Genomic DNA, 26,648 nt, shown 5'->3' with positions numbered 1-26,648 from the left:
ATTTTTTCACAGCTTGAGACTCTGTAATAGCATTCTTTCTTCCGTCAGTTATCAGCTGTTACTTTTAGCTTGCTTTAGAAAAGAGTGTACGCAGAAATTACAATAAGTGAGGTTGTTATTTGCTCAAAGTAGGTCAGCTAGCCTTAATGGGCTATTAAAGATTTGTGAATACGGTTTTTGGTGCAAATGCCTATTAGTAGTTTATAAAGCCTCTAAAACATTTTCTGAATACGGCTGAAACTTTTTGCTGCAAAGCCATGTAGGCAAAATTATTGGCAATTTGCATTGAAATTAGATTTAGATATAACATTATTCAGCTGGTTTTTAAAAATTCGTGTTCAGCAAGGGCGCATGGTACGTAATTTGCTATCACACGATATGAGCCTAACATACACTGAAAAAAAATTGGCCTAAAATTTAAAATTTTCCTTATTCGTAGGATTTTAGCAATGAAAACGAGACAAAGAAAACTTTAAATTAAAGATGATATCTTTGAATTAAATTTCCTATTTACTAACGGGCATGACCATTCGTTACACGTATCACGGTACGGGGGCACCACACAGCGCTGGAACTTTGAGCTCCGATCTGTGTGGTGTTCATTGTTATCACCAGAAGCTTAGCTGCGAGCTACCGCGTCCACAGCTTGCGGATATTGGAATGCTCTAAACGGAGTAGCTGCAATTGGAGTCACGGACAATCAGCGTTATCAAACAGAGAGCCTCAGTGAGGGTCGGGCGGCACCGACTGTTGCCTAAATACTGAGTGTCTATGATGCTCGATATGACAAGGCGAGTTATTGACGCCTTTAAATAACCAATGGCCACGAGCTTCTTCACCTTTAGAGGCTAGACGAGGATCGCCACCTCCTCATATAGACATGTGGCTACAATAACAGCAACAACCATCCGTTTCAAATTTTAATCGTTGATTGATTCTTATTTTACTTCATAGATGACTGTCCAATTAATATTTTTTGAAAAATTAATTTTTTGTATCTTAACCTAAAAAAATCAAACAGTTAAAGACACTGCTATTTATACGGTTATTTTGCGTCTTTAACCTTGGTTCACTATTGTCTTGCCCCAAGGTCCATTTCCTAACTTTCCTTCTTCATTCATTTTCGATTTTTGTCTTTAATAACAAGACGCATAGCTAAGAATTTATTAATAAAATATAACAAAAAATTCTTAATATGAACGAAAATACTTTTCACCAAAGGGAATGTTTCCTTAAAAATTTTGAAAATTGATCATTTTTAAATCATTTAAAAGTTTGCTAATCTTTAGCTGGATTCTTTAAAATTGTTTCAGTGTATGTGCTGTCACTTATGTACGTCATATACGAATACAGCGCGCTTTAATCGGCATGTATTTGTCTACATGTATGTTTGATGAAATAAGAGCTCGCTTTAGTCGAAAGATTTGCATTTTTATTTCAAAATCCATTTTTCATGTTTAATTTTTCGTTTGTATCACACGATGTATACTATTTGCAGAGTTGCTATCTTTGAAAACACATGAGACAATACATATCGTGTGATAGAAGCTTAACCATATCATATTTGAAGATATATTTTTTTACTAGAAAAGTACACGAACGTACCTAATACTTATTGGGGGTGGAAATTCCGTTAAATATTATACGTTTTCTTCTTGGCATATCTATTGAAAGTTCCTTGAAACAAGATCATTACTTTCTAAGTCGATCTTAGTACTTAGCATGACTGCGACCAATGAACCAAATTCTTGAAATGTATAGATTTTTTTTATTTTTATAAAAAATGTTTAACATCTACGGTTTATTTGTGAACAATATATTATTGGTATGTACAAGTGGATAATTTATACATATTTACATAGTGTTTAACATATGCACCCTGATTTGAAAATAGTTGACTACTGATGGGAGTTAATTCGTTTCTACATATGTATGTATGTATGCACGAGTATATTTCCTACTAGGAGAGTGGTGAGTGTAGAGTTTCCAATTCTCCATTGCATTGGCGATTGACTAAATATAGATGTCGTTGCAGTGGTTAATTTAGACTAACTAAACTTAGGAATATCGTTGTTTGTGTATTAAATATGGCTGTTTTGAAGTCGTTGTTGACCGTCTCATTAATGGAGTGCCAGCGCTGATCATACCGGGTTCGTTGGTCCACTGGTCTGGATGGACTCGGTGATAGGGCGTAGTTGAAGACGTTTTGCAGATATTTGAGATCAATAATGGAAGTTATTTGATTTGCTCGTGAATGAGAAGCAAAAACGATCTGAACAGTTTTTATAGCCGGGCAGTGGCTGGAGGCGATAACGCATTGGGCGATGACGTTGACATGTGGTGATTGCGAGGTGGTTGAGTGTCGGATTCATCGTCATCGAACATATTTTCGGGGGCTGACCAACGCCGCTTGCGCGAAATGGACGCGTCCAAGGGATGTGTTTGAGAGGTCTGAGATATTTGCATCGCTTCGTTTTCGATACTATTTGGAGCCATTACGCCGTGACTCGTTGTCAACGGAGGCGTTCGCTCTTGATTGTATTTCAGTTCATGGCGTCTCAAGAGTTCTTGTTGCTGCTGCTGGTGGTGGTGATGTTGCTGTTGGGCAAATTGGTAGATCTGACTTTGGTAAAAGGCAGCATTAATCATTTTAGGCTGAATCATGGCGGCATCCATAACAGCCTCTTTCAGTTGTTCGTGTGGTAACTGCGTCAGTCCTTTGGCATATGCATACGATGACATTAGCTTGGCCATTTCGGCATACGAGGGCAGTGGATGCGGCAGATTTGTTGGAACAGGCATCGAAAACGCATGTGGATAAGACATATCTGCGCCAGGGTTCAAAGGGTTCGGTTGCGTGGGCGGGGTGTTCATATTGGCACTTGGACTTGAAATCGAAGACAAGGAATGTCTTCGCTGCGAGTTAGAAGTCTCCGTCGTATTGGCTGCACGCTTTGTTAACGATATGCAAATGTCGCCCACCTGCAGGCGCTGACACTTCAGACCAAATACCTGCATGGACATTTCCGGATTGCATGAAGCCCAGCCTTGGCCATATACAAAGAAAGGGTGATCCAATGAGACCTCCATGTCAACCTAGCGATAAAAAGTCAACAATTAATCTCTCCGTTTAGAAGGTACACACACAACTATGGAAGAATGCTACCCACCTTTGATCTGTTTCGATCGTAACTAAAGGTAATCACGGCTGCCGATGCATGTGATGTGTTGATCTTTACAACTGTAGACTCTGCTAGTTGATGTTGGGGACTACGCTCCGCACATTGAATAAAATCTTCCGTACGCATATCCTCCACTCGGCGAAGTGCACCACTGGCCAGTTCAATGTAGGTGCCCTTTTTGAAATTCGAGGTAGTTGTGTAAGCTCTGTAAATAAACAAAAAGCATAAATGTAAATAAATTACAAGAGCAGCAAAAGAAAAAACAAGTAAGAGCGTGCTACGTTCGGCCGGACCGAATCTTATTGTTGTCGAGTTCTTTGCGCGGAATCTCTTTTTAGGCAAACAAAGAATATTGTTATAGTCCGATTCGGACCATAAATGAATGCTGAACATTGTAGAAGTCATTGTGTAATATTTCAGTTCATTCGGATAATAATTGCGCCTTGCAGGGGCTCAGGAAGCAAAATCGGGAGATTGGTTTATATGGGAGCTGTATCAAGCTATTGATCGTTTCAGACCATATTAGACACGTATTCAATCATGAGAGAAGCCGTTGAACAAAATTTCTGCCAAATCGGATGAGAATTGCGCGCTCTATTGGCTAAAGAAATCAATATCGAAGATGGGTTTATATGACAGCTATACCAGATTATGAACCGATTTCAATCACACTTAACATAGTTGTTGGAAGTGATACTAAAACACTACGTGCAAAATTTCAGTCAAATCGGACGAGAATTGCGCCCGCTAGAGGCTCAAAAAGTCAAGACCCAAGATCGGTTTATATGGCATCTATATCAAAACATGAACCGATTTGGCCCATTTACAATCTCAACCGACCTACACTGATAAAAAGTATTTGTGCAAAATTTCAAGCGCCTAGCTGAACTCCTTCGAAAGCTAGCGTGATTTCGACAGACAGACGGACGGACATGGCTAGATCGACTTAAAATGACATGACGATCAAGAATATATATACAATACTTTATGGGGTCTCAGACGCATATTTCGAGCATCACGGGATGCTTAGTTTAAAGCGTTCACAGGTTGCGGATGGTGGAAAGCTCCGTTTTTATGCGGAGTACCGAATGCGGCCGCGGGCAGATGGCGATTTTCGAAAGGAGAGTATCAGTGAGGAGTCAGGTGGCACTGGGTCTTCATTAAATATTGAGTGCCAATGATACTCGAGATGACAAGGCGAGTTATTGGCGTCTTCAAATAACCATTGGCCAACATCAGCATCTGTTTCCAGGTTAGTGGCGGCTGGAGGCGAGCTTTGGATCTTGGAGCAACCGGGTTGCAACAACGAGGAATACATGTGCGATCCCACAAAACCCATGAGGTTCGGGCGGTGGGCCAGTAACCCGCCCGGGAAACTATGAGAATCACTATGAGAAACAAAGGAATAGCAAAAACGGATTACCTTGTTGCAGCAAAGGTTCGCACCCGTTTGAACATGGCGAGGAAAGTACGATCTGACACTGCACGAAAGCTGGACATTGAAAAACTGTTTGATGAAAGCACTTCTTGTTCCGATAATATAATGGCGCTGTTGCAAACCTTTGCACACTCCATGATAAATGCCCGGAAATCCGTACTTGTGTACCGCATGTCTACCCCAAGCCTTGAACATGGCGAGGAAAGTGCAATCTGACACTGCGCGGAAGCAGGACATTGAAAGACTCTGCAGGATGACACTTGTTGTTACGAGTTCCTCAGTAAGATTGGGAAAAAATCTCTCGGAACCATTTAATACCAAACGAGGTTTCAGACAAGGAGACAGCCTATCGTGTGATCTCTTTAATATCCTGCTGGAGAAGATTATACGAGATGCAGATGTGAATAGATATGGACACTAATAACAAGAGAACACATGCTACTCGCCTATCCCATCATAGGTCGGTCACCGTAAGTAGTAACTGCAGCTTTTGAAAGATTCGAAAGAGGGTCAGTGAAAATGGGTCTGACAGTAAATGGAGATAAGACGAAATGGATGGTTTCAACTTCCAAAACGCTTTGTACAACCGAGCAGATAAAGAAAATGGAGAAAGTTAGGAACCACAACTTTGGGATAGTCAGCAAGTTTATCTAGATCGGCACCTCCGTAACCGAAACGAATGACACTAGTTTTGAGATAAAGCGAAATATAAAACTGGCAAACAGATGCTACTTTGGACTAAGTAGGCAGTTTAGAAACAAGGCCACCTCTCGACAGACGATAATTACACTATGCAAGACACTGATACTACCCGTGTTGTTATTTGGTTCTGAGGTATGGGTACTTGTGAAAGCAAATGAGGCAGTGCTTGGAGTATTTGAGAGAAAGATTCTTTGTAAAATATATGGACCAGTTTGCGTTAATGGAAAATATAGGCGACGTATGAACCACAAGCTGTATGACGACGATAACATAGTTACACGCATCAAAATACAACGGCTGCGTTGGCTAGGTCATGTTGTCAGATTGGACGAAGAAGCTCCAGCAAAGAAGTCTTTTTAAAATTACTGCTGTTTCGGTAAACATAGGTCTGCTGTATTAGCAAACATTTCGGTCTGCTAAATCAGCAAACAAAATCTGCTGAACAAAAATTGTTATGCTACTTTTTATGCTTGCCTGTTACTAGTTTTGATTAATTTATGCATTTTCTTTCAGCAATTTTGTTGGTTGGAGATGATTTAATTTTGTGGAATATTACTGTAAAGAACCTACATCCATCCATCCATTGGTATACATTTCGAAATGTGGCTGAGCTCGCTCGCTTGCTTTGTCATTGCTCTACCAATGTGTGCATGACTGGCATGGCTTTTTGTTTCCAAATTTAAAGAAAAATGATTATGGGAATTATACACACATTCCGTGGTGATTATAAACATCCACTGAGAAACACATTTACATTTGTATTTTATTTTTTCGTCTAACATCCCCTTCATAATTAAGTAGCAGCAAACAACAAACTTTTCAGCAGTGAGCCTGCTGCTCTGTAATAGCAGAACTACTGCTACAATAGCAACAAAATTAGCTACTAATATTCAGCAGACAGTGTTTGCTATTTTCAACTTACTTTTTCTATGAGTGTAGTAGGTAAATAAGTGCTGTTTCATTTGAGCCCCATATTGTCGTGACATTTGACAGAAAGTGCTTTTTGGGCGTGGGATGGTACCTCAGACATTTTGCCCAAATATGGATGTCAAATTCTTTCTCTACTCCTAAATACCTATCATTTTAGCTCATTGGCCGATAAATATGTATGTATGATTTGGAGGGCATTTTGGGGCTGATGCTAGGGCTGGCACTCCGCCACTTTGCCCTAAAAGTAGGTATCAAATTCGTTCTTTACTCCCGAAAACCTTTTATTTGAGCCCCATATTGATATGTTCGGGAAATAAGTTTCCTAATCTACTGATAAACTGCTTTCATTTGAGGCCCATATAGCCATGGCCGGTTAATATGCCCATTTGTGGGGTTTTCGGGACACCTTCCATTATATGGATATTAAGTCGTTTTGCCATGTATGTTGATGTAGCGCCCTTTATACCGATTTCCCGATAAGATATCTTGTGTTCATAAAAGCCGTGTTTTGCCCCGATTTTCAAGAACAACCGTGTCGAGTTTGAATAAAGCGAACTCCCGATTCAAAGATTCGAGTCCAGAAATGTGCTTTGATTATCATTAAATAAAGTTTGCTAATCTTTGGCCCGAATCGTTAAATTAGGACCAAAATTATTTTATGCATGGATCCCTCAACATCTGAGTATGGACCAGATCTGAACATATTTTATGCAGCTGTTATAACCTTGTTTTCCCATTGAAAGCACCAGTTAAAGTCAATATCAGAACCAATTTTTTTTTTCTGAAATTTGGAAATTCTGTTCTCTAACGAATACTGAGAAACGACAATTTAGAGTTATACCCGGTGATTTTTTCAGTAATCAATGTGGTATTTTGATATTCGAAAAACCTACCAAAAATTGAAGTCAGTCGACCAACCTACCAAGTGAATAAAAACTTACCAATTTTGGTTGAGAGCTACCAAAAACTGTAGATCTGCATGCTAACCTAAGCAGATGAATATTTTCATTCATTATTTTAATAATGCAAGACATGGTAATAGCTGTCTGGTCTTTCCCAAGTCGAAACTCTCGATGGGAAGAAAGCCACTACAAGACTAAAATAGCGTCAATAGAAATCTACACAAAATTTAAAGAAAGCTTTTCTCTAAAACAAAATTTAAATGATTATATCTAAAAAAATTTAATTTTTTAAAAAAACTTAAAAAAATAAAAACATTTCAAAAAATTGTCTATAAAAAAAAAATTATTGAGATTCCATTACAGGATAAACAAGTAAAAAGGCGTTAAGTAAACTTTGGATACCCACCACCTCGGGTATATATGTAAACCACCTTTCGTTAAAATTCGATGGAAATTTTATACCTTATGCCCCAAAGCAGCTATATCGAATTATGTTCCGATTTGGACTAAATAATAATAAGTACAAGTCGTTGTTCAATTGTGTATAACAAAATAGAGGTCTTTTTAATTGCTATATCTAAAAATAAACCGATCTGAACCATATACACCATGGATGTCGAAAATCCTAACATAAGTCACTGAGTCAAATTTCAGTGAAATCGGATTATAAATGCGCCTTTTATGGGCCAAGACTTAAAATCGATATATCGGTCTATATAGCAGCTATATCCAAATCTGAACCAAGTTTCAGAAAAATTTCGAAAAGCCTAACACAACTCACTATCCCGAATTTCGGCGACATCGGACAATAAATGCGCCTTTTATTGGCCCAAAACCTTGAATCGAGAGATCGGTTTATATGGCAGTTATACTCAAATGTGGACCGATCTGTACCATGTTGCAGAACTATGTCGAGGGGCTCAACTTAACTTACTGTCCCAAATTTCGGCGAAATCGGACAATAAATGCGCCTTTTATGCGCCCAAAACCTTAAATGGAGAGATCGGTCAATATGGCAGCTATATACAAATCTGGACCGACCTGGGCCAAATTGAAGATGGATATCGAAGGGCCTAACACAACTCACTGTCCCAAAGTTCAGCAAAATCGGATAAGAAAGTGGCTTTTATGGGCTTAAGATCCTTAATTGGTGGATCGGTCTATATGGCACCTATATCTAAATCTAAACCGATCTGGGCCAAATTGAAGAAGGATGTCGAAGGGCCTAACACAATTCACTGTCCCAAAATTTCAGCAAAATCGGATGATAAATGTGGCTTTTATGGGCCTAAGACCTTAAATCGGCGGATCGGTTTATATGGGGGTTATATGAAGATATAGTCCGATATAGCCCATCTGTGCAAAGTTTCAGCGCAATATGCCTATTTTTAAAGATTGTAGCGTGATTTCAACAGACAGACGGAGGGACATGTCTAGATCGTCTTAGAATTTTACGCTGATCAACAATATATATACTTTATAGGGTCGGAAATGGATATTTCGATGTGTTGCAACCGGAATGACAAAATGATAAATACCCCCATCCTTCGGTAGTGGGTATAAAAAAAAATAGTGTGGCAACCATGTAAAATCTTCTCCCCAAAGGGGTGTTGCTCTGCGGCACGGACAGCACTCATTGATATGTGAGAAGTTTGGTGGTATTAAACATACATTCACATAATCACAGAGAAATTAAAATTGTAGACCCCAGTACCCAGCTTAAAGTGCTTAGGTTGTATACATACCTCATGACGGGAGTTTTGCCGGTTTCTAGACTCTCACTGCTTGGAGGCCTCAGAATGCGATGTTTGAGTGATCCTTCCTTGCCATTGGGCACCTTGAAGTGCGAGTCGTTGGCTGCATCGTTGCTGGAGTCAGTCACCTTGTCGTTTAGATAGGTACCACTGCCAGGTGTCCCATTGCTTAGTCTCGAGCCAGGGGTCGTCGCACTATGCGACGTTGGCGAAAGATAGTCCTTTGTGGTTTGTTCAAGATCACAAGACTTGTTGTTGGTGATCATATCATTTGGTGCGTACTGCGGTGACTTAGGGGCTGAGGGCGCCAGCGCCATCATCGGACCCGTAGAATTATGAATGCTGGTTTGTTTGCAGGACATGAGGTTGGCGGGATTCATGGGAGGAGCCAGAGCCGTTGGACTGTATATACCACAAGCAGCCGCTTGTATTGCCTTCAAATAGCTGTCGTTGGGCGAGAGAGCCGCATGCAGGGGCAACCCAGCCATATACGAGGCATGCGCCGCATGTATGGCTCCAGAAAACATTACCGGTGTCCTATAGAGGGCTGCGTTATTGGCATATAACTGCTGATAGTTGAGCGGATATCCCGTGGGAATACTGGCCGTCGTTAACTCCATTGCGTGAGTTTGTGGTAGTTGATGGTGAGGTGATGCGGTCGTTAGTATTGCTTGTTGCTCCGAGTGTAAGTTTTTTTGCTGATGTGTTGGAATGCTTACTGGTGACATACTACAGTCACCATGAACCTTCTCTGCTATTGCTTGGGGCAGTGTTCAGTTGTGGAAGGTGTCAATGGGAATATGACTTTATTTGGCCGTAGTACAGATTTGTTCGAATTACACAACTGAGAACGAACCGAGATAATAATCCTTCGTGTTTGCACAGAGCGTATTGAAAAAAAACCGCAAAGAGAACGTTTTTCAGAAGAGATCATAAGGTAGGTGGGTGTAGGTGGGGGTTAACTAATTTGTTGTATGCTGTTCTGATTTTGCTTTTTTTCCAAATGTGAGTTTGTTTTTCTTTTATGTTCTTTTCTATACTTGTTGGCACTTTATTTTCTATTCGATTTAATTGTTTATATTCTGTGAAATCATGAATGGTGATTTTTATTTGTTTTGGTTTAAATTTTTGCTAAATTTAGCCATTTCTATGTTTGGCACTCTTTACACTTTTGTTTTTTTTTGTTGGCTTTGTGGCGATTTTTTTCTTTTTTTTATTCACTTGATTCGCGTTCAATCCAAAAATAGTTGTGATCAATTATTTTAAATTTATTCTCGCACGTCAGAGTGCACCGGCCGTCTATTGTTGTTTCTTAGATCGGCGATCTTCATCATCTAACCCGTCGCTCGCTCTTTGGTACCGCGCTTATTGCCTACTCTTTGACGACGACGACTTGTTCTCACTCTGATTATTGAACTCATACTAACGAGACTAAGTAGACAACAGGCGGCAGACAAGACAGCAAACTAATCGTTTGGCCTTCTCGCATGTCCGAATACAACGTAACCCAACAACAAACTCTAAAAAATTCTCTTTCATTGCTTTGTACGTTCGTTCTACTCGAGCTCGTTCATACAACAACACATCCAACTACCGCCGCCGCCGCCGCACTACCCTAAGCAATCACTGGTGTTAGTGGTAGGGCGAGCAGCACACATAGATACAAGCAAACACACGCATACTTTGGATTCGGTAGTACAGCTAGAAGAATGAGAAGGCCTCTGCGAAACAGGCCTTTTAGCAGTCCACCAAAACATCAGCATTCTTTATATGCCAGATGACAGACACCCAAAGTTACTTCAACGCAACGAACTGATTTTGTTTTACGAAACGAAAGCCCCTTGTTTTGGGTAATTTAAAACTAACTGACAGATAGACAGGTGCTATAATCGCTTAGTACCGCTTATTAAAATCAGTTGCTTCCCTCAGGGTTGGTACTATATTCGGCTTTTCACGTGAACAACTGTCAAACTCCATATAAAAAAAGTATAAGCTAAAATTATGTGAAATGAATAAATGTCTTTTTATAGCTAATGGCGTAAAAGGAGCACTCTAAAACAATTAATCCTAGTGTAATATGAATGTAAGATTGAGTTAGTGGAAAAAATTTCATTAAATTATGTTTAACAAAATTATGATATTTTGTTAAAGTTTTTCGCGACAATTCCCAAGGCTGAGCAGAATACTCCGCTTTAAAGAGATGAAACTTGTTACACCTTTTCAACGCAAATACTTGTTGATTAAATTCTTGTTATTTATGCATTTAATGTGCTCACATTACAGCATCGTAAGCAGTGATGCCAACTTACCAACAAAAAGAGTATCAGCAATTGTAAAAGGCTGTGAAAAAAGAGTCAGACAGCACCAACTTCGATTTTTTCGCCAATTTTGCAAAGTGGGGTACAGTTTTAAAGAAAAAATCGTGGCTTAGCATTGGAATTGTTCTTGGAAGATCATAGCGAGTGTAAGATTTGACTCCAAATAAACGTCCAGATGTTGATTTGGTTGACGGGTCATCCCAGCTACAAACTCCGAAAAATGTTCAGTGGTGGTATTCCTCTCATTTGTGATGTATTCAGCCATTTTCTACGAAGAGGTGTCGTTAAGCAGCATGCCGTTCGGCAAAAAGTGGTGACCAATCATTGGTCTAAAACTTTAATGCCCTCATTGATATGAGAGAAGTTTCTCATTTTCTTATATCATTCAAACAAAGGGGTAATAAGAAATGTCAAAAGCGTGTTTTTTTCACTTCGGCACTAGGTGGTACTTTTTCGGTTTTTTGTGAAATAAACAGCACTAAGCTGCAAACATAGGCCAACAGTCCCTTTCGCTTGGATGCTGGGAAGACAGAGACACGTTGATCAAACCTAACAACCCAGCCAACAAAATGATCGCTATTATGCTCATTGTTGTTCTTGACTGGTTGAGTTTGTGTGAAAAGATAAAATTTTCTAAGCGGTACAAAATACAAATATTTTTAATTAAAGGTTGGTCTTATGTTCGCTTCTGCTAACGAAATCGTTTTTTATCAAAAAGAATTGCAGGTTTTCCTGCAAGGAGCTGTATCTACAAATGGATATATCCTAAATTAGAAGTTTAAACTAGAGTTGTTACAACATTAGGTTAGAAAAAAATTTTGTCTGTCATGTCTCGTCCATGTTTTTTTTAATTAGTGTTTTTTATGTTGAACAAAAAACGTTAAAGAACGCACACTTGTGGACCCTTTAATCACAAAATTCAATGGCGTTTCTGAATTGATTAGGCTCCTTATCCAGCTATTACATCGCACTAACATTCTAATATGCTGAAGTTTATTCACGACAACCCGTACCACCACCACGTCCAAAGTTGAATGTACTGCTCTCCAGTTGAGTATGTTTGGTCCTAGCATGAAATTGGTGAACTAAGTACACAATTACAATATATAAAATTTAATATAAAATCTATAGATATGGGAGCTATTTTAAAATCTGAACCGGTTTTTAAGCGAATTCACAGCGTTTGTTTTAGGACTAAAATCTGAAAAATTTCGTTTTGATTCGCTAACAACTGCTTTATCTACCTTAATTTAAGAAAAAACGGCGTAGGACTATCAGCAGAGAAAGGATATGCAGACAGACGGACATAACCCAGCAGAATAAGCAGGCATTTCAAAGTCAAACTATACATTTTATCGCAGCCACAGTAGTGGTCCAAGTTACAGTTTGTGTTTTTATAGTAAATTTTGTATAAATGTGTACTAAGTTTACCAATTTCATGCTAGGACCTTAGAGAGGTCCTTAGAGTGCAGCACATCCAACTTTGTAAGTCGTGGCGGCACGGGTTATCGTTAACCGATCGCCCTAATATTTGGTATTTTGCTTATCGAACCAAAAGGAAAGAAAAAAATATTAGAGTATGCGCTTCAAAAAACTATTTTGTGTGTGTTTGAGACACTCCAATGGTCAGTATAGAACTATATCTTATTTGAGATAGAGGTCAACGTTCTTTATTTAAAAACAATGTAATCTCAAAGCATGTTGGTATGTGTTTACCCAGTTATTGAAGCTTTATTTTTGGCTGCCGAACTAATAGCTTCAACAGTTAGGTGTTTAACTAGAAATTGGGGTTTATTCCTTTAAAAGTTGTAAATGGCATGAAGCAAAGGATATTTAACAAATAAACAAAATCGGTACCTACAAAAGTACAAAAAACGTACAATGGTGCCATGGGGAAGACATTTAACGTTGGGAATTACATTCAAAGTTTAGTGGAAAATTTCTAGGTAAGAGATGTCGCGATCGGTCAAATCCGGTAATATCGAATCAAAATTGAGATTTTTTTTCTATATCCTTATGTTGTAGGGTCCTTGGAGCAATGCTCCTCATTGCAATGCTCACTTCGGTTTTGTTCTACGTAAAAAATTTCTGGTCGATGTCTGGCCTGAAATATATGTTTACTTTTGTTTACATTCCCAAGTAAGATCGTAGCTGACCAATTGACATTGTCCACGTTCAGTAACAATTTCATACACTTCATCCCACCATTATTGGTTGGGATTGTTTTGTTTTGTTTTTCTCTTTAAGTCTGCCGCGCCAGTCGGTTCACTTAGCCAGAGTATTTCGTTGCTGGACGGGCACCATCATCTGCACGCATTACATAAACCTTTCGTGCATACCACAGAAACAGGTACCAGTTCTTGTTATACAGGTTTTCTTCATGTATGTATGTGCGTCCGATTGTCCGTAACGCAGACACCATACCCCAACCACAAACATTCCACTTCTAGACACTACTACAGCACAACAGAATAGCGCGTCTAAAACAATTTCGTTACGATTGATTTGCTTTCGAAGTTCTCGTTTCTTCCACTCCTGTTCATTGAAGTCTTACAACATACACACACACAGGCACTCGTTAACGCAAGCCAGCACGCACCAAGCAACACACCCACACATCAACGATTTGATCTCTCAGAGCCATCAGTGTGATTATTTGCAGTTCTCATCAAGGTTCGATGTTGGCCCAATAAATGCGATGAGATTGATTACCTTTCTCACGCAGGTTTTCTCCTGCCAATTTGGCGAGTGAGTGATGGGCATATGTTTTGCATGCTTGCATTCGCCAGAGAAATTGGGATAGCAGGGGACAAATAGACTGAGGGGTACATACACAAAAATGGACTGTGATAAAGAAGCATGGAATGCGAAAGATTTACAAAGCAAAAGGATGAATGTCCTTATTTTAGATTTGTTGATGGTTTTACTTAGAACCATGATCATGCACGCCGTTACCTAAGATGTCAAATAAAGTATCCAAAATAAACTAAACTCTCAAAATGGCCGGCCTTGACCTGCCTAAGGGTTGGTATTCTGTTACTCTATATGATGCCCTACACCTACGACTATATGATACCTTACACCTACCGTACAATAATTGATTGAGCTAATTTACATAATATATTTAAATCGCTAACAAAACAATACCTGTAATGGAATTCTGTAAAAGGTTTTAACGCAAATCGTTTAGTTAAAAAGCAATAACAGAAAAGTTAACAAATTTGGTCAGGGTTCACTTATAGAAGGTTAGGTCACTTGCGAAAAACATAAAGTGGATAGGCCCCACTTATTAAGGATGTCATCAAATACGAGAAAACGTGAACAAAGAATGAATGTAAAATGAGTGCAAGTGGACATCCTCATTGCCAAGTACTGCCAAAAATTAAAAAAATCGTGTGTCTGCTGATCGCTTGGCTTAACCTTATTCATGGAATTTGGTATTCAGTGACCACTTTTAACGGTAATCGACATCATTAAAATCAGCTGTTTTTGCTAACGAATAGAAAATCGTCAACTAAACGACAGACAATTATTTGGTGTTTACTTTAGCGACGAGAAATAAAAATCATTAATTTCAGTGATTTTAGAGTATTTTTCTCTTGTTTTTTCTTAAAATATTTCGGATACGTCTGCACAATCAATTAATAAGCGCGGTAGCGTAAAATGAAAAAAATGTCCGCAAATGTTTTATACGAATAAATTGGTGTTAATAACACTTTTCCTTAATAATTGTGTATATATTTTTTTGATTTGTGATGTTAAGTTAAAATAAGAAAAATTTCAGTTTTTTGGGAAGAATTATTTATTATTTTTGCCTATTCCTCTTTGTGTTTTTAATTTTTTTTGTAGAGTTGCCAAAGAGAAAAAATAGGTTACGATTTCTGTTATCTAGGCTTTAAAGAATAAAAACACTGTGCAAATGATTTTTTTGTCGACAAATTTAACTAAACGATTTTCGTTTTAAGTAACAGAATTGAATTGAAATGAAGATCGGTTAAAATTTAAATCGATTTTTAACAAAATCAATAGCGTTTGCCCTTATCCCAGAACAAATAAAAGCATGCTAAGTTCAGCCTGGCCGAATCTTCTTTGAATGACTTTTTCAAATACATATGAGCTATATAATGTTATTGACCGATGTGGACTGTACTTGTCATGGCTGTAAGAAGTCATAGAAAAATACCACCTCCAAAAATTTCAGGCAAATGTAGCAATAATTGTTCCCTCCAGAGGCTCTGAAAGTCATATTGGGCGATCGGTTTATATGGCAGCTATATCAGGTTACGGACTGATTTAGACCAAGACTTGGCACAGTTGTTGGAAATCATGCCAAAACGAAATGTGCAAAGTTTCAAATTGGATAAGAATTGCGCCCTCTAGAGGCTCAAGGGATATCCGTTTATATGGCAGTATATCAGGTTATGAACCGATTTGAAGAGAAATCCTTTTTTACGCTAATGGCTTAAAAGGTGCACTTGAAAACAACAAAACGTGATGTATTTATGTTTAAAAAATTATGATAATTTATTAAAGTTTTTCCTAACTATTCTGAATAGAATGATCTGCTTATGTAAGGGATATGAGTACCATCGTAATGCAAGAAAACAATTTGGGATACTGCTTGGTCAGACCTCGTGGAATTGGGATACAATATGTACATTAGGCCAGGTTGATTTGTATGCATTAAAAAAAATTAAAAATCGTATGGCAAAAATGTAAACTATACACAAGTCCAAGCAGTTTTTCCGAAGAAACCATGTGTCTTAAATAAAATACTAATCCGCACTGCTAGACTTAAAAAATGTTGTTCCTGTTATTTCGATATTCGACGACACAACAATTGTAATCAAGGTACGGGTCGCATTTGTGTGATAAAATCTATGATAAAGTCTTTGATAAAATTATGCCCACATATTAGAACATTAAATACAAATTTTTGTAAAGATCCGGCCAAAATTGTGGCTACTACAGTCTCAAAAGGTCCTATCGGATGAAAGGTATATATGGGAGCTATATTTAAAACTGAACCGCTTTTAATAAATTTATGCACACATATTGGGAGATTGAATAGAACATCTTGTGCAAAATTTTGTAAAGATCGGATCAAAAACTATAGCTACCAAAGCCATATCGAATGAAAGATACATATTGGAGCTATATCTAAATCTGAACCGATGTTGTACAAAATCAATTGTGTTCGTCCTTGGACCAAAAAAGTGACTTGTGCAAAATTTTACAATAATCGAACAACAATTGCGACCTTTACCTTGATCACAAGAATATCGAATAACGAAAGAACAGGAAAAAATGTTGAAGTCAAGAGGCTCGGTTTACGATTTTATTGTAGATAAATGGTTTCCTCGGAGAAACTTCTTAGAATTGTATGTCGTTTACGTTTTTGCCACACGATTTAAAAAAATGGACCCGGCCTAATGTACATATATATTTTTTTATTGGAAGTCACTGTACCATGAGATTCTTCCATACTTTGTGTTTTTTTTTTTTTAAATTTGCGTAGAAATACTACAAACTTTTTACCCCGGTCTGGTGAAATGTCTGGCAGCCAAATGTATATGGCTGGCCGGCTATTTTAAGATTGATGAAATAAAATGACTTGAGACAGAGACCGGATCGATGAGACTCGACATTCTACATACACTACTCGGCTAAATTGTTCCATTTTTTTGGTGTTTGTTTTCGAGTATTTGACGCCACAGTACCCAGTCGGACTCGAAAGTCTGAAAGTAGCCAGCATCTACTACTCGACGATCGCATATCACATCTTTGGATTGTGCGTCGACTGTGTTCTTTTTTACTCTGTATTCATATTAATAAACACACACACACATACATAAGCGTGTCTCACAACTTTCATGAGGAGGGTATGTCTGAATTTCAAACGAGATTCAGACAACAACGAGTGCGGAATCAATCTTCTTCATCAGTGTAGTGTAAGACTTTGTAAATCATGGCAAAGACCTGATGACACGCAATCAGTGTTACAGCAACCGATTGATCGGTTTTTTTACAATGCTGATTTTGCTGTGGAACGGGGTGTGTGTGTGTGGGGGTGGGGTAGAAGTAGTGGTATCTAACATCCCAATGAAGTGGTCAGTCAGCATTAACGTCAGTTATGTTTTCATTTGCCTATTTATTCTTTCTAATGTGCAATCAAACTGCATAAGAGCGAGGCTTTAAGACCAAAAACTAGTAGAAAATTTTTGTAGTGGATTGTATCAGTGCAAATTATTATATTGCAAATTTTGCACATGAACATTCCACTAAGGAACAGGGGTAAACTTCTCACAAATCAACGAGTGCAGTCCGATTTAAGTTTCAAGCTCAATGATAAGGGGCCTCCTTTTTCTAGCCGAGTCCTAACGGCGTGCCGCAGTGCGATACCTCTTTGGAAAGAAGTTTTACATGGCATAGTACCTCTCAAATGTTGCCAGCATTAGGAGGGGAAAACCACCTTTGAAAATTTTTTCTGATGGTCTCGCCAGGATTCGAACCCAGGCGTTTAGCGTCATAGGCGGACATGGTAACCTCTGCGCTGCGGTGGCCTCCCTTATCCAAATTTTTATATCGCCCGACTAAAAGGTGTAAATGTCAAAATGTTTTGAGATTTTCAGTTTTAATTCAAAATCGAAGAAACAAAAACAATTATCATGTTAGTGACATTTTAATTTTGGTTGACAAACTCTATGCCAGAGGAGTGCGCTACATTATTTTCGCCAGACACAATTACTTCAAATATCGGGTTTTCCAAAAAGGACTTGACTACTTTCTTCTAAATAAAACGCAAACCATTTGAGATATTTCAAAAACTTTATTATCGCCTTGAAGTGCAATGAAAACATTTATGAATGGAACCCCACTTCGTTCGCATAGCTACCGCGAGCACGTTTGCATCTTGGCATACGTTGGACCCAATTTTTGATGACTCGACCAAAAGTAATCGATGAGAATGGTGCGGCATTGTCTATTCACGGTAGCATGACGATTGCCATGTCAATGAAGAAGTATGGCCCAATGACGCCGCCGGCATGCAAACCGCATCAAACAGTTATTTTGTTGTGGATGAAGTGTTGATTCGTAAAAAAGTTATGAAATGGAATATTGTGCACGTTCACCAGACCAAAAATGAGCTTCGTCGAAATTGGAGTTAACGTTCTTAAAGTAGCGGTCATTGACTCCGAGTTTCGGGTAAATTTTTATGTTTTGTAGACGTTGTGCTTTCGTGTAGTTCACTGAACAAATGTTGAGTTCACTGAACAAATTGACAAAGTGACAGTTCGATTACTAGTGTAAGAGTGTGTCCATAAATTAAAATCAAATTGGAAAGCCCTCAAACAATAACTGCAATAACTAATAATAATCTAACCTTATAAATGGTGATTTTTAAGAGCTAATGGAGCTAAAGAAATCTGCATGAAATCTTTATTTGAATCGATAGTAAGGTCCATGTAATATAATTTATAATAGCTCCATAAAAAATAGTCTAAAGGCGTTAAATAGCACGATCTAGGCGACCAAATGACCGCCCCCGAACGTGAAATAAAATGTTTACCGAACTCACCTCTTATTGTCCTAAGTCCATTGTAACTTCGTGATGTGTGGCATGTACCACATGTCATGCAAGTCAAGCTATTTGTTATTTGGCTGAAACTTTGCATGAAGTGTTCTGGTATAACTTCCAACATTTGTGCTTAGTATAGTCCATAACCTGCCATATAAACCGATCTTCCGATTAGACTTCTTGGACTTCTAAAGGGCGAAATTCTTATCCAATATGGTTGAAACTTTCCATGTGTCATTTTGGTATGACTTCCAGCAACTGTTCTAAGTATGGTCTAAATCGGTATATTACCTGATATAGCTGCCATATAAACCAATCTTCGATTTGTCTCAAATTTTGGAGGTGGTTTTTTCTATGACTAGTGTTTTTCTATTCAAAAAAGTCATTTAAAGAACTTGACGAATGCGATCCATGGCGGATTGTATAAAAGATCCCGCTTGCAATGCTTCGGGCTGATCTTCACTCCAAAATCGACATTTCTGCTTATTTACGTACCCATTGACTCAAAAATGAGCTTCTTCGCTCGATGGAAGAAGCGCGCGATGAACGTTCTGAAGAGAGCAAGCATTTTGTTTCGTTCGTTTAACATGTTTAATTTAATATCAGCAAACAGTGTTTGCTGATATCAGCAGAAGTTCACAAATTAGAATCATCTATTCTAACAAAATTTTTAAAAAAGTACCTAAAATTAGAATGAAATTATTTTTCTACAGATTTTTGTACTTAAAACAGTAGACTTTGTTTGCTAATTGAACTGACCGAAATGTTTGCTTATATATAGTAGCAAACACTATCTGCTGACTGTTAGTAGTTAATTTTGCTGCCATTACAGTAGTTCTGCTATTACAGCAGCAGTTCTGCAGTTTCAGAGCAGCAGACTGACTGCTGAAAAGTCTGTAGCTTGCTGAAAATGACTGTTCCTTAATTATAGAGGGATGTTAGAAAAAAATAAATACAAATGTAAATGTGTGTTTCAGTGGTTGTTTACCACTGAATATTTGCTTTCCATAATAATTTTTCTTTAAATTTAGAAATAAAAGGTCAATCAATTCATGTACACATTAGTAGAGCAATAGCAAAAAATGCGCGCGAGCTCAGCCCCATTTCGAAATGTGTACCAATGGATTGATCAGGAAGCTTCTTTACAGTAATATTCCAGAAATTAAAATCATCCCTTCCAACAATATTTCTAAAAAATGCCTAAAATAATCAAAACAAGTAACAGGCAAACATAAAAAGAGCATAACTTTTTTTAAGCCGATTTTTGTACTTAAAACAACAGGTTTTGATTGCTGATGTAGCTGACGAAATGTTTGCTGAAACAGCAGTAATGTCTGCTTTCCCATTTTCAGCAGACAAAAACTGCTGTTTTAGCAAATATTTTTACTGTTTTGAATAACAAATTTGGTTGAGTGTAAACATGTAATTTTTGGACAATTTTTGGGGGCTGAGTGGACCCCCGAAACTTGGGGTCAAATTGTTAAGTTTAAGTTCGTATTCTACTTTAAATAGCTTTTAACTGATACCCATACAGTTCCAATCTGTGAACATGTCCGTTTGGGTTTTATGGTTGGGCCTCCCTCACGGTAATTTGACCCCAAAGTTTTATACCAATTTTGTGGTTTAGGGTTACCATAATGGGGTATACACAATTTCGCTTAATGCGAAATGCGTTAACCGCCGAGATCTGGTATTTTTGAAGATTGGGGTTAGTGGGAGTGTCCGTCCCCTTCGCGAATACCATAAAATGGGGTACCCTATATCAATTGGGGGCCATTCTCTATCATCTGTGAAAAACAAACAAAGCGCAACACTTTCATTTTTAAAAGGGTTGTATTCTGTACGGCCTTTAATGTAAAAAACTGTTAACCTACATATAAACAAATGAATAATCTAAAAACATGCCGATATTACGCTAATGGCTTTAAAAGAACACTTAAAAACAATAAATCCCAAGTTTTTCGCAACTACTCTGAAGGTAGCTGATCAGAATAGTCTGTTTAATAAAAAAAAAACGTCTCCCATAAGGATTTGTTTTTGGCACATACATCTTTTTGGCTGTTAGGGGATGATAGTTGGAGCAGTTCATTCTACTCAATCACTTCTAATAGTAAAATTTCATGGACATCGGTTTTTACATTTTGCTCTTAGTCGGTTCTAAGAGAACTCTAAAAGTCGTACAATGTCGATTCGCTACAATAACAAACAAGGGAGAAGATACAGTATTTGCAAGATAAGACACATCAAATGCTGTAAACGATGTGCTTGTATTTGCTTTGGATTTAGCCCCCTAAACCCCCAACTCATATCCCGCCCATTGTCGTGATCATCTGTTGTTGTCATCGTCGTCGTCGTCGGTCATCTCCATCATTAAATTATGCTGCGATGTAGTAATCGTAGAAGTTGTACGCATCAAGTTTTTTAGATTGGTGGTTCTTCGTCTTCACGTTGTTGGCTCAGCGAAAGAGGTTGATTTCTTTTGTTGAGCAGCATTGTCTCGCTAAATGTTTACATTTAACGCGACAAGGCCAAACATCAAACATAGCCACACTAAGACGAATGTGAATGTGAACAAGAAGACATGACAGACGGGTAAGCAATTTATTCCACATACAGGCCGTCCGTAAACAAAACCAAAAAAACAGGGGAGAACAGTGTCGGATAAAATGTTGTCGATTTTGCTAATTGACAAATACGTTCCCAAATTTAAAAGCCCTTTCACTGCCTCCGAAAAATGTTGCACACAGTTATTTTAAGCTTGTCCAACTTTTGTTTAGACTGACGGTTCGTATTGCAAAGATGACAAAAGACGTTGTAGGTGTTACTGAAGAAATAAATTTAGAAAATCGACGCGTCAAGTATTGCTTGAGTCCAAATTCGATTACGAAGTTCGCTGGCTCAGATACGTTTAATTGGATAAGGACAAGCAAAATGTGTATGACAAGTTGACGATGGTGCCATCGTAGAAATGAAAGTTCAAGACAGAACAGGGTACACATTTGAGTTTGGCCAGATCGAATTTTGGGTATCCAAAATAATGGGGTTCTTATTATTATAAACTATTGTACTCTAAAATGTATACACCATTTGTGACCTCCAGAAGTTCCATGCTATATCGGTCTATATGCTATATCCAAAAATTGTTTGACCAGAACCAAATTTTTCTAGGGTTCGAATACAGCACACTGTTCCCCAAATTTCAGACAAATCGTCAAAGTCATCAGTGTAAGTTGCAGCTTTATTAAAGTATAATCCAATGTTGACCGTATTGATGTCAAGAGGTCCAAAACGTCAGTTAGGTCTACACCGGAACTATATCCAAATATGGTAAGGTGTGACCTGAAATGAATATTTCGATGTATTGTAAACGGAATGGATCGGAGTAAGTGTTAACTGATTTTAAATAAAAACTGTTGGTATAAATCACGCATAAACTAAATATTACTACACCTAGATAAAATATAATAGACCTGTTTTTTATGATGAGATAAAAGAGGATTTGCCCCGTTCAGTTTTTTTAGGATAGTGGGTGATGTGAACAACGTTATCTGGCTTCTATGACTTTCTATGTATAGAATGGCTAGGCCAAACACCAATTGCTTCTCTGCAACTTTAAGGCTTCTGTAAGCCACAGAGACCATGTTCGATGTACGAGAGCTATGTCGCGGCCACAAATAATCCGTAACAGTGGAGAATTCTGTTCGATTTATGATTAAGCTCAATGATAACAGACATCCTTGTAATTTCTAGAGGCGAGTATGAGCTTAGTGCCGTGGAATGATAATTTTTTGTAGAAAAGTTTGACGTGACTAAAGGTCTCCCAAATGCCGTTGAAATTAGTGAGGAGACAATTTGTAGTCAAATGGGATGTCACCGAACCCAGCCACCATCGAGGTTAAGGAAGGGGATAACCCCCGCTGATGTTCTCATCAGTATTGAAACCATTCAAACCAATGTGCAATTTTGACCTCCCGCCTCGTGCTACAGGTGGTGCATTTGTATTAAGCTTCAAGTGACATACGAAGTTTAAAATGGAAATACTGTTTTAAATAAAATTGCAGTATAGTTGCCAATATCGATGAAAGACAACTCGAATTATCATAAGTAGACATATAAATATCAAAAGAATTCACTGGGGAGTTTGTATCAAAATGAAAAAAACAGAAACTGGTCCCATCACACCCCATTTAGGGTTGGAACTCTATTCGGGTTTTCACGTGAACAACTGTCAGTATTAGGTTAGCATTTTAGCTCTAAATAGGCTATACTTCTATAACTTAGAATGTCAAATTCTGGATTTTATTTTTAGTGTTTTCCTGCCAAACTTTGTGTCATCGGTCTTCTCATTCATTGATACTTTTCTGATTGTCTGGCAACATTTCAACTTGAGTACAACAACACTAGACTATTGTCTGAAAGAAGAACTAACACCATCACCACCACGGCAAGCTTACTACACAACAATCTGCGAGTAAATCTTTTAAATTCCAATTCATCCGTACCATGCCATACAACATTATCGTGTACATACCTACGTATGAGCGATCGCTTATTAAAATGTTCATGGATCTGTGCGTACGGGTGTGTGCATGTGCATGTGTATGTTTGTAGTCGGTTGTAGGCATTCATTTGCACAAACATGCATACTCGTACGTGTCTGTCTGTATGTATTCGTAGAAAGAATGTTGTTTTTTAAACGTCTGCCATCGTCGTTCGTTCGTTCGTCGTCTGTCGTCTGCAGTGCCTACGATACGATTTCGTCGGCATGGAGCAGCAACAACACTACAACGAGTATCGTATAGCGTATGTTTTGGCTTGATTTTTTTTTGTCATACACTTTATTCGTCGTTGTTGTTGCGTGCTTTTTTTTTGTTTTGTATCGGTGCAAGAAATTCAAGATAAACAGAAAAATGTCATGATTTTTACGAAATTCGAAATATTACCAACCAACTTTAATGTGAATGCTGTTGCCGCGGCTGCCTATGCACCTAAAGTGCTGAGTAGGGCTTTTTCAGTGGCATTTCTTATTGGCTTTCGTCGTCGTCGTCGTCGTCGTTGTTGTTTTTGGTTTTTTTTGTTAAATTTTTTTCCCCTATAAATGTTTATATGCAAGTAATAATCAAAATACGAACGAACACATGTATGTATGTGACGTAGATGGGCATGCATGTGCGTTTAAGTGCATCTTTTTCTGCACATGTGTTTGTTCGACTGCAGCGCTATGATGCATGGTCACAAGTCATCATCATTGCCATCCACAAAACCCACGAGATGCCTCATTAGGGTATGCAGCTAGTTGCTGTGTCATAGAAGTCCTCCTGCAATGGCTTGCCTGCCTCCACAAAAGCTACGTCAATCTCAAATAAAAAAGAAAAACGAAAATACAGAAGCACAGCACACAAACACACCGATCGCATAAAGTTATAGAAAACAATTTTGTTATATTCTTCTGTTATGTTTATAATTTATGCTTGCTTCATTGGGATTTATCGGCTTTTTACACATTCCGCTTTCGGTTTCTTTTCTTATTCTTGTTGTATTTCAAACTCACTATTAAATCGGTGGAAACGAAGAAACGAACGAGACAACAACTAGGCGAGTTGAATTCAATTGTTTAAATCAGTCACGACATTGTTCTACGAAGCTTTCGAGCAAACTGAGAGCCTATGGATGAATTCGTTTATCGAGAACTATTTTTATTTACGGTCAAGTCACTTACTCAGTCAGTCAGTCGGCCACTCTGGCGGTTGGCTGTGTGACGGCTGGCTCGTCTCGTCTGCTGCTTGCTCTTTGGGGGGAATGGAAAGCCAAATGTTTGCGACGACGAGGTGCTCTGTTGTCGTCGCCCACAATCAATCTCAACCTGTATGGGCACATGTAGAATTTATGTATGTGCATAGGTATTTGTGCGCATACAAAGAGAGCCAAACCTCGTTAATCTCGTCATGAGAGTGAGACTCTGAAGAGTGATCATTCAAGTTGCCAGATCAATAAAAATCGTTTATGGAATTAATTTTTGACTGTGTTCCGAGACTTTTATGTGCCCACTGTTGCATAGTTGTGTTAACTACAACTTGGACAACTAGCAATGAAATCATATTAGGTGTGTTTTCCCACTGGTTAACAATTAAGGTTTGGTACTCTATTCGGCTATTCACGTGAACAACTGCCAATCTCAATAAAAATTGTGAATGATAAATGTGTGTAAAATGCATTTTTTAGGCTAATGACTTAAAAGCAGCAATTAGGCACAATTAATTCTAGTGTAGTGTAGTGACAGGATTGTGTTGATGCAGAAAACTTGCTATAAATTTGTTTAAGTAATTTAAAATAATAAAAAGTTGTTCACAACTAAAAACCGAGCACCCTGCTAAAGAAAAAAAAAACAAGTAAAAGCGTGCTAAGTTCGGCATGTCCGAATCTTATATACCCTTCACCATGGATCGCATGTGTCGAGTTCTTTTCCCGGCATCTCTTCTTAGGCAAAAAAAGGATAAAATAAAATATTTGCACTGCTATTAGAGCGACATCAAGATATGGTCCGGTTCGGACCACAATTACATTATATGTTGGAGACCTGTGTAAAATGTCAGCCAATTCGAATAAGAATTGCACCCTTTGGGGGGTCAAGAAGTAAAATAGAGAGATTGATTTCGATTCAGACAATAACAAACACGTATGTTAATGGTAGTGCGAGGATCCGTCGTACAAAATTTCAGGCAAATCGCATAATAATTGCGACCTCTAGAGGCTCAAGAAGTCAAGATCCAAGATCGGTTTATATGGCAGCTATATCAGGTTCTGAACCGATTGGAACCGTACTTGACACAGTTTTTGGATATCATAACAAAATACTTCGTGGGTCAAGAAGTCAAGATTCAAGATCGGGGGGTGAGAACCACTGGGAACTGGAGACTATTATAGACATTCTATCCTAAGGCACAAAGATTAAGTGTGAGGCAGCCACTGCTGCTATGAGACTCAAGGCGATGGAAAAGTGTCTAGAGGATAGGAGTAGGTCACACCATCGTGGCATAAACGACGACATTTGAGATTCAATGCGAAGTATTGCAGCCGGCAGACACAGTCTTGGATTGACGGTATTACCATATGTATGATCTATATGTGCATGCTACACGAATCGATCAAAGCTAGAAGAAAAACTGGGCCTGGGAGTCAACATTGAGGACCCTTGCACTGAGATTCGTTTCCCTAATAGGGTCTTGCAGGTGGAGATCCCGGCGATCACGGAATACGAGATTTGGTGTGGCGTTCACGCGAGAACGTCAAATATGAACAACTTTACGGATAATAAACTGGCCATCAGGGCTGTGACAACCAAGGTCACGAACAGTCTTGGAGGGTAAGATGGAGATTAACTTCTTTTCTGAATATGACACGATTCGCATTGTCAAAATGCCAAAAATGGAATGAAAAAGCAGACAATTTGGCAGTGAAGGCCAAATTGTCTGCTATTGTTAAACTTGGTGAAGCCGAAGCTTTTCAGGGCGTCGCAGTCTGAGTTAAGGGAGTGCGTGAGGAACGTAGCACTGTGGAACAGTGAAAAGGCCGGTAGGATGTCGAAAATCCTATTGAGAACCTCGGATCGTGAGAAGACTAGGCTGTTACTGAAAGGAAGTAAAAAAGTGTTCAGAATAGCTGTCGGTTTTATCTTTAAAAAAGTAATTCCAGGGCGACCCAGGTCCTGACCAATTTGTTATCTTCAGAGACATTTTCACTGAAATTTGGTCTTTAGAGAAAATTTTGTTGAAACTTCATCTTAATAGAAAACTAGCTGGACAGGGCCCGCTCCACTGCGCCTTCTTTTACTCTCTTATTTTGT

The 26,648-nt window shown here is 38.4% G+C and overlaps 1 protein-coding gene across 5 annotated transcripts; it reads right to left on the bottom strand.

Moving 5' to 3' along the window:
- Positions 1-1,786: 1,786 nt before the first annotated feature.
- On the bottom strand, positions 1,787-24,469 carry LOC106093080 (uncharacterized). 5 transcript variants are annotated; one of them, XM_013260062.2, is made up of 5 exons: positions 24,357-24,469; positions 23,753-24,162; positions 8,900-9,990; positions 3,171-3,387; positions 1,787-3,096 (listed from the first exon to the last, which is right to left on the bottom strand). In XM_013260062.2, the coding sequence occupies exons 3-5, from the start codon at positions 9,634-9,636 to the stop codon at positions 2,284-2,286; spliced, it is 1,767 nt and encodes a 588-aa protein (XP_013115516.1). In that variant the 5' UTR covers positions 9,637-9,990; positions 23,753-24,162; positions 24,357-24,469; the 3' UTR covers positions 1,787-2,283. The 5 variants fall into 5 exon arrangements, with proteins under 5 accessions (XP_013115516.1, XP_013115518.1, XP_059224158.1 ...); XM_013260064.2 differs by having other exon boundaries at positions 23,942-24,162; XM_059368175.1 differs by lacking the exon at positions 23,753-24,162 and having other exon boundaries at positions 8,900-10,128.
- Positions 24,470-26,648: the final 2,179 nt, after the last annotated feature.

The sequence above is a fragment of the Stomoxys calcitrans genome, chromosome 4, assembly GCF_963082655.1.
Source record: "Stomoxys calcitrans chromosome 4, idStoCalc2.1, whole genome shotgun sequence".
In the NCBI taxonomy this organism is placed as follows: domain Eukaryota; kingdom Metazoa; phylum Arthropoda; class Insecta; order Diptera; family Muscidae; genus Stomoxys; species Stomoxys calcitrans.
Note: the sequence above shows the minus strand (reverse complement) of the source record. Positions and strands in the feature narration are given on the sequence as shown.